Source organism: Miniopterus schreibersii (assembly GCF_964146895.1).
Source record: "Miniopterus schreibersii genome assembly, chromosome: 2".
Lineage (NCBI taxonomy): Eukaryota > Metazoa > Chordata > Mammalia > Chiroptera > Miniopteridae > Miniopterus > Miniopterus schreibersii.
The window spans coordinates 18,552,050-18,563,412 of record NC_138102.1 but is presented as its reverse complement, the minus strand read 5'-3'; the positions used below and the strand labels follow the sequence as shown (position 1 = coordinate 18,563,412).

The window sequence follows — 11,363 nt, the reverse complement described above, 5'->3', positions numbered from 1 at the left end:
ACAGATGGGACCGCTGTATGTTCGACTCACTGTCAGGTCTGGCTGCATGGAGGAATTCAGGAGCAGGGAGTTACCTGGTCAAAGAAAAGCATTCTGTCACTCAGAAACTAAAAGGCATTATAGTCACCCCTTTATATCTGCTTCTACTAACTGCATAACAGCCTGTGTGCTTGCCCACTGCTCCAATCAGAGCTAGACCTTCAGGGCCACCCAGAGATCTAGACAGGCTCTGTTAGACTGGTCATTAGTGACCAGAGCCTCAGACTCTTGGAATCTGGCTTCCTAGGTGATTCTCTGAATGCCACTAACCAAAATCATTCACTTTCCAGAGTTCCTGACAAGCTATCTTTTCAAAACAAGGATTTCTGGCACTCCATCAGGTATTTTTATTTATGTGATTTTAACTGGCAAAGAGAAACTTAAAAAAAAAAGGAAGAAAGATGTTTTATAATCCAGTTTGGAGCAAAAATAACATCTGTTCATTTTAAATGGCATGAGATGACACAGCATGGTGACTAGGTAGAGCTGTTTATAACCGAAGCTGTGTTGGTGCCCACACATCTCATGTGAAATTCTGGGCAGTTTCTGGAGCTGGGGAAAGAAATGATGTGTCCCTAGAGCAAAAGGTTCAGGGGACCCCAGGAATCACTCCATGTCTGAGTAGCCAATTTGCTCTAATAACGCATATGTCACTGACAGGGAAAAGAGGCACCACACGGGAGTAGGGAAAAACAGATTCTACGTGGAGAGCAGCTTAGAATGGCTTCCTTTCTGTTTCGGAACAAATGGGAAAAAAGCAATCTTTACAAAAACATGAGAAATTGGACTTTCTCATCTGTTGGGGCTTACCAATTTTTTCTAAGCCAAGTAGTAAAACGAAATGCTGAGATATTTTCTTGTGATGAAGTAATCTCATTTATTAGTAAATAACAAAATAACCCTCAGTCCCAAACCTCCCACCCATATCAGTCCGTCAATGTGACATCTCAAATTGAAACCCAAACCATATTAAACAATTTTCCTTTCGGGCCTGACAAAAATGTTTAAAGTATGATAGTTTTGAAAATGTTTCAATTCCAGGACATGTTGTATTAGCCTCTATTGTTTTTCCATTTTCATAATTTGTAGCAACCCCAGAAGGAAATCTGTAATCCTGACTTTTCCTACCTCTTGCTCTAATACTCTACGAATCCAACATCATAGAGGAAGAGGTTCAGAATGGGGTGAAATAACCTTGTAGATCTAAAGGCTCCTTGGCAATGCATTTTTTTCATGCTTGAGGCTCTTGTGCTAAGATATAGGCACACTCAAGCTGTGCTTTTTAACAGAACTGCACTGAATTCCACAGGCACCAGCCTTACTCTTGTTTATGGTTTTCTCAGGCAAGAAGCAGAACCTAAGACCCACCTAACATCTGGAAAGTTTTGGGAACAGACGTTTCCACTGAGACCTGAAATATCCTATCGCTGAGTCTCCTGGTTATTTTATGTCAAGCCCTCACCTTCTGAAGTTTAATTTCTGGCTACTTTTAAAAGACCCTTGTAATTTATGTGAAGCCATGAAGCAAAGGCATTTCCTAGAATTAGACTTAAGCCTAATTTACGCACTTGAATGGAAGTGGGATTACGTAGGGGTGGGCAAAATAGGTTTACAGTTGTAATGCAAAAAAATAATGCAACGATTAATAAATAATAATACAAGAATAAACTCTGTGTTTCCTGTACTCACAACTCTAAACCTACTTTTGCCTACCCTATAGCATTAGGTACATATAACAGAATCTACAGTTGACAAAAGTTGGCTGCCTACTTGATTCAAGTCTGATCAAGGACAATTACCCCATCACCCTGAGTTTCTTTGGAAACTATTTTTAAAAAGTTCCTGGTCTACTCTAAGTGTGTCATCCTATTTAACAGTCTCGCTGTTCACCTTCCTGGGCTCTGGCTATCTTTGCTCAAGAAGAGATGTCTCTAAGATAATGGATGGGAGAACCAGTGAGCATCAATGTGAGGTGTTAGCACAATGAACACAAGGCAGAGTGGAATTTTAATACAGAATTTTTTTCTTATATCACTAGTTTTGTGAGATTGCTGGTTTAAAAAAATCAAAATGAGCCTGGTTGGGTGTGGCTCCATGGTTGAGCATTGACCTATGTATGATCCAGGAGATCAAGGTTCGGATCCTAGTTAGGACACATGCCCGGGGTTTTGGGCTCAATTCCCATTGGGGGGACACTCAGGAGGCAGCTGCCCAATGACTCTCTCATCATTGATGCTCCTATCTCTCTCTCCCTCTCCCTCTCTCTGAAATCATACATATATATTTTTTAAAAATCAAAATGATAAAATAAGTTTGGAAAAGCTACCTATTCTTTCAAAGACTTACTATACACATAAGCTCTGAGGGTCCCCACAGTAAGGAGATGTGTTTAATCAAGCTTATGCAAGTCAGCATCCTCCAAATGAGACACTCCTCTTGCCTGCTGCCTGGTGCTCTATGGGGCACAGTAGCATCCTGTGCCAAGGCAAGCAGAAACAACCAGCTACCAGAACAATATTCACTATGTTTATTAAGCAGCTTTCATATGCAAAGGGCTTATAACTCATGTTATTCCAGGTAATTTCATCCTCAGAAGAACCCTTTAGGGTGGATATTAGTATCTCCATTTTACAGCTGTAAATTGAGACTCAGAGAAACTAACTGATTAACTAGGTCATTTAGCAATTTTGGACTCATCTCCATGACTTCAAAGATTCTACACTTATATAGGCAACTCTCATACTGCTAGTTCTCCATTTTTATGTGCTCTGGTTTAAGACACTGGTATCTTATTATTTGATGAATATACATTTCTAGTTTTTTTAAAAAAATTTTCAGTTACAGTTGACATACAATATTATATTAGTCTCAGGTGTACAACATACTGATTAGACATTTACATAACTTACATTCTGATCACCCAGATAAGTCTAGTATCCCCCTGACACCATACATAGTTATTACAATATTATTAACTATGTTTTCTATGCTGCACTTTATGTCCCTGTGACTGTTTCTATAACTGCCAATTTTTACATCTTAATCCCGTCACCTTTTTCATCCGTTTCCCAATCCCTTTCCCATCTGGAAACCATTGATCTGTGTTTGGATTCCTGGTATATCTTGTATTTCTTGTATATCACTTGTAGATTTTTGGTTTATGGTTACCAAAGCTATGTAAGGGCAGTCTATTATAAGTTGATGATTGCTTAGGTTTGAACACATGCTAAAATCACTACAATTTCTGTCATTTTTTAACTTCTTTTGTGCATGTGTTTGTCTCTCTTAATTTATTATAATTACACATGCTCCTCCTACATTTGCCTTTTAACCTTTGTACTAGCCTTATAGTTGATGGATCCACTGCTTTTACTAAGCATTTGCCTTTGTTAGTGAGAATTTGTTTTCTTTCCTATATTTTGTTTTCATGGTTTTGATCTTCTCTTCTTAAAGAAGCCCCTTTAATATAGTTTTTTAAATACTGCTCTAGTGGTGATGAACTCCTTTAGTTTTTTTCTTGCCAGGGAAACTTATTGTTTCCCCTTCAATCTAAATGATATCCTTGCTGGGTAGAGTAATCTTGGCTGTAGGTCTTTCCTTTACATAATTTTGAATATTTTGTGCCAATCCCTCTGGCCTTCTAAGTTTCTGTTACAAATCAGTTGACAGCCTTATGGGAGCTCCCTTGTACGTAATTAACTGCTTTTCTCTTGCTGCTTGTAAGGTTCTCTCTTTGTCTCTAAACTTTGGCATTTTAATTATGGTGTATCTTGGTGTGGGCCTCTTTGGGTTTATCTTGTTTTTGACTGTCTGCACTTCCTGAATTTGTCTGTCTATTTCCTTTGCCCCAGATTAGGTTTTCTGTCATTATTTATTCAAATAGGTTGTCAGTCCCTTGCTCTGTCTGTTCCTCTTCTGGTACACTAATGAAGCAAATGTCATTACACTTAATGTTGTTCCAGAGGTCTCTTAAAGTATAACCATTTTTTAAATTCTTTCTGCTGTTCTGATTGTGTATTTTCTACTACCTTGTCTTCCAGATCGCTGATTCGATTTTCTGCTTCATCTAATCTTATTTGTTTCTCTCTAATGTATTTTTCATTTCAGTTATCGTATTCTTCATTTCTGATTTTTTTTTTTTATGGTTTCTATCTCTTTGTTGAAATTCTCCCTGAGCTCATCTATTCTTCCCTAAGTTCACTGAGCATCTTTATAACCAGTGTTTTGAGCTTTGTATCTGGTAGATTGCTTGTCTCCATACCGTTCAGTTCCTTTTCTGAAATTCTGTCTTGTTCTTTCATTTGGAATACGTTTCTTTGTCTCACTTGGCTGACTGCTTGTGTGCGCTTCTATGTATTAGGTAGATCTGCTACATCTACTAGTATTGGCAGGGTGGCCTTATGTAGTAGATGTCCTTTGGGGTACAGTGGCACTATATCCCTGGTCACCTGAGCTTGGTGCTCTGTACTGTCCCTTGTGTGGGTTGTGTGTACCCTCCTGATGTAGCTGAGCCTCAATTACTATTGGCACATCAGTGGGTAGGACAAATCCTGTGGATGACTGGCTGTGAGAAATGTCTGTGACTACAGCAAACAAGGTATTGTGCAGGGGCTTACCATAGAACAAGATTCACTTTAGTTGGGCTCTAGTGTCTACTAAGTCTGCCCTTGGGTGTGTCATTTCTGGACCTGGTTGGGGGGGTGATCTGTTGTAGTATTAAGCTGGCTACTGGGAATGTTGGTTCTGGGGCCTCTTGAGAGGGTCTCTGGTGCAACTCGCAGTCAGATCCTACCTGTGTATGGCCTAGAACCACCTATTAGGGGCTACAAAGTGATCTGTGGTTGGTTTCCACTTGTGTTGGGCTTTTAGGTGCCTAGGAGAGGTTGGCCTGCAAACTGAGGCTGGCTGTCACTAGTGACAGTCTTGGGGCCACTTAGCAAGAGGTACAGGGCATGCTGAGGCTAGTTGTTGCTTGTTTGGGGTTTGTGGGCCTTAAAAGATTTTAGAAAGCAGTGTAAGCTGAGTAAGGACACTTGTATGAAAAAACCACTGCAAGTAGCATGGGTGGGTGGGTGGGGGGCATCTCAGGAAATCACAGTGCAATGGGAAAGGTGTTAGTTAATGGAGAACTCATTTTTGGCTCAGGTTTATGCCTGAAGGTTGGGAGGGGTAAGGGCTAAACAAAGGAACAATGGCCTTTGCCAGCAATTCTCCCCAGAGAGATAGTTACCTTGACCCCTGCCCCTCCAGCCCTTGCCCTGAAGTTAGTCAGTTTTCAGTTCCTCTTTGTCTGTCCCTGGTGCTTTTTGAGCTACTACCCCGGAGGTAGAGCTCAGAACCAGTGAATGAGTTTATGAGCCCTTGAGTCTGTCTGTGGTCCCTTTAACACCTGCAGCTACTAGGTCTGTAGCAGCCCTCCATCCCACTTTAATACAACCCCCACTTGTTTTCACAGCCAGATGTTCTGGGAACTTCTCTTCTGGGCACTGGAGGCCTGGGCTGGACAGCCTGGTGTATGTGGGGCTGGGACCACTGGCAACACAGGGGACCTCACAGCTGAGATATCCTTCCAGTTTCTTAACCAACACACTGTGGATGTGGGACCTGTCCACTCCGCTTCTCTGCCCCTCCTACCTGGCTTGGCTTCTTTATATCCTTGGTTATAAGAACTCCATTCAGCTAGCTATTTGTAATTCTGATGTGGTCATGGGAGGAGGTGAGCACAGTGATTGCCTACTTTGCCATCGTAACCGGAAGCCTCTACTCCTAGTTTCTTATGTAGCATAAAGATCAGTTCTTAATTGGATTTATTTTTAATTAAATCATGTGTACTAAACCCTATTTGAGGCTGAGCAGACTCAGACTCAGACCTGAAACTTTGGTGCCTAGAAGTGAGTGGTGAGCCGTAAAGCATGTTGTTTCTCCCACCATCTCCCAATTTCTAGTACTCTTGGGTTTCTACTTCAGAACCTGGTCTCTACTAAATCACTGCCAAGCAGTGAGGCTTCTTCTTGTCCTGTGGTACAAGTGATATTGACATGCAATAAACAGAAATAAAGGTGGACAGTACTGACAATGAGAGTCAAAATAAAAAATTGTCATCCACTGAAAAGAGCTTCTTTTTTTTTTCTAAAATAAAAGCTGTGTCTGTCTTATTACTATCTTGCAATCAGAAATAGATTTGGTTCGTATAAGAGAATTAAATGATTCTCTGTTTGGAAAATGAGTATTGCTGTAGTTTGACATGATAGATTTTCCTTCCCCCACAACCAAAGATTGCCTGACTGGGCAACAGCTGAGAGTCATTTAAACTGGGAATTTCATTTTTTCTCTGGCTAACTGATCTATCATATATCCAAAGTCCTTTTACTTATTTAAAACAGAAGTACAAAAATAACCCCACCTACTAAATAGTGTAATATATATGTCTGGGAGATTATGGCATAGTAGTTGGTCCTCAGCCTTGAATACTCAGTATTTCAGTTAACTAAATTAATTATACATCCTCAAAGCAGGCTTGTTAAAATAGAAAGCTGGATAATCTTCAAAAAAATAACTTATGAAGCTCACTACATATCAAAGATGGAAATGTCTCATTTAAAATGCTGCTAATGGTAAATTGAGAGCCATTTGTCTTCATAGTAGCCAAGCACTTAAGCAGACTACTCCATCCATCTAGCCAGGTTTCCTAAAGTGTAAAGACAATTTGGCAGCGGCTCCCAGTGCCAAGGGCTATGTTCACACAGGGCCAAAGAGCACAGGGTCCTGTGTGAGCGTAGTCTTTGGTCCTGAGGATGTGATGTTGGGGGGACCTATGCCGCTGACCTTGACGGACTGTTTTGAAGTTGAAGGTCTGGAAGCCACCTGTCAATGCAGAAGAGTCGATGACATCCACGCCATAGTCACTTTGGCTCCGTCTATAAAGGGTGACGCCAATGACAAGGACTGCCACGGCCACGACTGCAGCGCCCAAGCCCGAGTACAAAGCAATGTCGCTGGCATTCTCGATGCCTGAAAGACACAAGAGAAATCCTAAGTGGCCAGCATGGGCACAGAGCCAAAGAGCTACCCCCGGATACAAAATGCAATGCTATTGGGTTTTTGGAGCTACTACTACTCAGAGAAAATGATATATGCAGCTAGCCACAAGTTATACTCTCTTTCACACAATAATCACATTTCTAAAATACCTTGTATAAATCAAAGGGATGCTAGTAAAATATCTTAACTGTGTTACAGTAGCTTACCATGTAATAGAATCTTGAAGACAATTTTGCAAATAATATAATATTTTCAAGTAAAAACAGGCAACTTCTTAATTTACTTGTTTTAGGAAGTCATATTTACCTGAAAAGTATTTTTTAATATTTTTATTAGAGGGAAAACATAAGATCCACATACAATGACAAAATATGGGCGAACTGTTCTACTTATATATGACCTGGGCACATGCATTCATAGAGAGTGGTCTAGGGTGAGAAGGTAACATGTGGTCTATGAGTCAAGAGAGTAGACCAGAAGTTCACAATTATGACTTTTAGCTTTGGCACACATCATTAAGTTTAAGAGAACATTGACAACATCAATTTGGGTATATACAATCATGAGAGACTTTCTGTTGTGAGATATGAAAAGGTCTTGGTCCTAGGTGCTCTTATGTCCATGGTAAATGTCTTCTAGCACCAATTAGATGTTGGACTTGAATACTTTTTTGTGGAAGAGCATTGGTCTCTAAGAGGGCACATGCTGTTTCTCCCATACCTCTCCTACTCCATCCTATTGAATGCATGGGCAAAGCAAAAATAAAAGCATTAGTTTGAATTTAGACTGTGGGTGTCTCCCCATCCCCCAAGATAGGTTGTAGCCGATTTTCAACTCTTTGGCTCAATGCACATTGGGCATGGTTCATTCCTAAGAGATGCATCCTGGCTACTACAATTCAGCATGAGATTTATCTGGGACACCATAACCCTAAAGGAGGTATAATCTTGGAAAGTGTGTGGAAATGGAAGGTGGCAAATGCTAACTACACAATTAATCTCCCTGCAGATTATGTGGTCAGTGCACTTAGTAGGTCTGAAAGTGATAGTCACCCTGTGTTGGGCTTGGAGGATGAACGAAACCTGTTGAATATTTACTTTGCAACTGCGAAGCACTTACTGTGTCACTGCGCCCTCATTTGGTACTTACGTTATCAAATGAGTAATACGAACCACAGAAGCAAAAGTGAATTTATTTTCAACAATGTTAGTGGACTGTAAAATGAGGTGCTACCAAATTAAAGAGTGAACAAGGAAATCAAGCAGAACCAATTCAGTAATAAGGCATAAAAACAGAAAAATAATTTGCAAGGGAGAACACGATCACCCCAAAGAACAGAGGGTTATCGGACACTTTCAATACCCATGACGGCCTAGGAGGTATTGAGAAACAGGGTGTGATTTAGGTGTTAGCTCCAACTTCAAAATGACCCAGATGAGAGAGAGTTAGGGATGGAGGTATCTGTGGTCATCTTCTCTGACTACCCAGAACCACAGGCACAGTGGTCGATAACAACATAAGTTCCAATGTCTGCTATGTCACATGCGGGGGAAAGAAAGGGCCAGCAACCATCCCACTAATGCTCTCGCCCTCCCTCTACTCAGTTAAGTTCTTTTGAGGGAATAATAAATTATGCTCGGAAGAGAGAGAGGACACAGAACACGACAGATACAGAAAGCCAGCCTACCAGAAGAAATGAGAGAACTTTGAATTGAAACCAATGAGCCTTTTCTCCCCCTTCCCTCCAGTTCCTTGGGTACCAATGACTGATGACACTATCATCTTAAAAGGCGTATCTGGGGAGAACACACCTGCTCAGCAACTGAGCACCTACATAAAACAGCCTGGCAGTGTACTGCATGCAGCTGCTCTTTGGCTGAGTTTGCAAAGTACAGACAAAGATATCTTTAGCTTCCCAGGTACTAAAATAGGAAGGGCCAGCAGCCAGGAGGATGGTCGGGGCAAATACTTCTGCTGAAAATGGACCTCACTGGACACGAACATCCTGAGACAAAACTGAGTAGCAGGAACAAGTTCTTTGCTCCTCTGAATTTTCATCTTTTCTTTTTTTTCCAACCCCAGGTAACAAGGCAACCAGAATTTTCCTTCTCCCTCCAGTTATTAGTCCTGTGTTTAGAAAAGAACCCTACATGTGCCTTCAGACTGAGGTTTAAGTGTGTGGTATGGATCATTGTGTTACCTTTCCCAGGAATGTTTGCAGAACCTATTTGACTTAGGAAATGAAATACAGAATTTAAAAAAATTGAGTAGAGGGACACTGGAGATGGTGAGTCCTGCATCCTTATAAGGTTCACCCCAGCATTTAGTGGAACAGTCTGACCTGAAAGCCAGAAGTCAGTGGACTTCTACAAAAAAGATAAACACAGCGGTATTTATTTTACAAGAACAATCTGTCCTGGGAATTAGAAAGTTCAGGATCTAATATTTTCATTTATTCAACACTTGTTGATAGCCAACCATACCATGGAAATGAGGATGGACAGCTGAATTAACACAAGGTCCACATTCTCAGCTGTTCCTTGTCTAACAGTGGTAAATTCTGGTATCCAGGTATAGCTACAGAGGTAGACACAAGTATTCAAAGCCGCATGTGTATATCTGAAGAGAGTGAACCATCCTTACCCACAACTCAAATTCTTCCGAAGCTGGGTCACAGCGCTTCTTTCTTCTTTCTCTTCTCTTTTTGCTCTTCTTTTCTCTCTCTACCTGTTTTACTTAACCTCACTCTTTTATTTTCCTTATTTCCCCTCTACACCACTGTCTAATCTGTCCTCCCAGGAAAGTGGAGTGGTTTTCCCTATAAGGATTTCTATGTGCGTATAAACACTGTCATCTATTTTCTTTCACATTTACACACATATATGTTTATGTCTGTCTGCTCGCTCACATACACATGTGGTGCTGGTTGCTTTGCTCAAAGTGATCTTGAACTAAGGCTTTCATACCCCATGACTGGCCAGGCTGTTCTGCTTTTATGGGGGCACAGGATACTTTTCTCTGATTTTCTGTTTCATAGACAAAGCTTTACATATTAATGTCTTATTGATGTTTTTCCAGTGTTTTCATCCCTATTTCCCTCTACTCAAGAGTCACAAAAGCCTCAGGTGAAGCCTGGAAGGACCCAACCTGTGGCAGAATAAATTGTTGTGTTCAATCTATAGTGAGAGAAAAAAACAACAAGCAAACAAAAACCCTGAGAACAGACTGAGAAATCTTGTATCCCAAATTGTTCAGAAAGTACTGCAGAATATATTCAATAGAGAGTTGGGAACTAGGACCCTGGCAAGGAAATGTTTATGGGTTTATTCTAGCCTGAGAAAAGAGCTGTAAAGCGACTTGTGGCGATCTTTAATGAAGAAACAGTTGTTATAAGAAAAGAACAGGCCCACCATAGATGCCCAATAACCCTTCATTTACGATGAAGCTAGTAACCGACTCTTCTGCCATCTCTAACAAGGACTGAAAAAGAGGACGTGGCCTTTTATTATAGCAATCGGGACTCTGGTTAGATATTAAAATGACCTTTTCTACAATGAGGTTTGTTAAAAAACCGCACTATATTTCTGAGGGAGATTGTGAAATCTCCTTTCAGAAAGTCTCTAAAAGACAGTGTGACTTTACAACAGTCTGCAGTTATTTACGTATACATTTTTTTGGGGGGGTCAAGGTTGGTGCAAAGAGCTAAATGACCTTTCAAAGCCCCTTTGAACCTCACAACTCAAGGAAGAGGTACTAGCAAGTCCAATGGCTTTATGAATTACAGCCATACCTAGTCATTTATAGTAACCAGTGTCTCCAAAGGATTAAATAGAAGAGCTGTTTACTTAGTTTGCCTTTCTCTCTTTACCTGACCCCCATCTAAAAGCCATATTAATGCCACTTGTTAATGGAAATTTAACTTAATTCCAATGGTATATGCTTAACTATGTATTGGGTTAGAATCTTTTTTACAGGATTAGAGAGCTACACAAAATTAATGAAGGAACACAGCAAATGCCTTTCAAAACACACTATTCTTTTCCATCTCCTATTAGATGTCGTAGAATGACCATAGATCCTATTTCAGAGAACAACAGCAACTTGAACTGGTATGCAGAAGAGACAGTGAATTACTAAGGCATCCACTCAGTAGGTATTCACAAAGAGAGGGATGAGAGAGGCAAATGGATGGACGATTAAAGAACCATCTGCTGCGCTGGACTCCCACAGAAGGCTAGGAACTAGCCATCTCAGGACCCCCTCTTTCACCCCCCATCTCTATC

General features: G+C 40.7%; 1 protein-coding gene across 10 annotated transcripts in view; it reads right to left on the bottom strand.

Moving 5' to 3' along the window:
• Positions 1 to 11,363, bottom strand: part of UNC5D (unc-5 netrin receptor D) — a 680,073-nt gene that overhangs the window by 279,638 nt on the left and 389,072 nt on the right. For 8 of the 10 annotated variants that reach the window (XR_013998001.1, XM_081125678.1, XM_081125672.1 and 5 more), the window contains 2 exons: positions 6,865 to 7,050; positions 1 to 74 (listed from right to left, as the gene is read on the bottom strand). The exon at positions 1 to 74 is cut by the window's left edge and continues 304 nt beyond it. Coding sequence is in view for 9 of the 10 variants with exons in the window: in XM_081125678.1 (XP_080981804.1) it covers positions 1 to 74; positions 6,865 to 7,050 (260 nt within the window). In the remaining variant the exon portion in view is untranslated. The remainder of the gene's footprint in view (positions 75 to 6,864; positions 7,051 to 11,363) is intronic. The other 2 variants (XM_081125675.1, XM_081125680.1) reach the window with 1 other exon arrangement.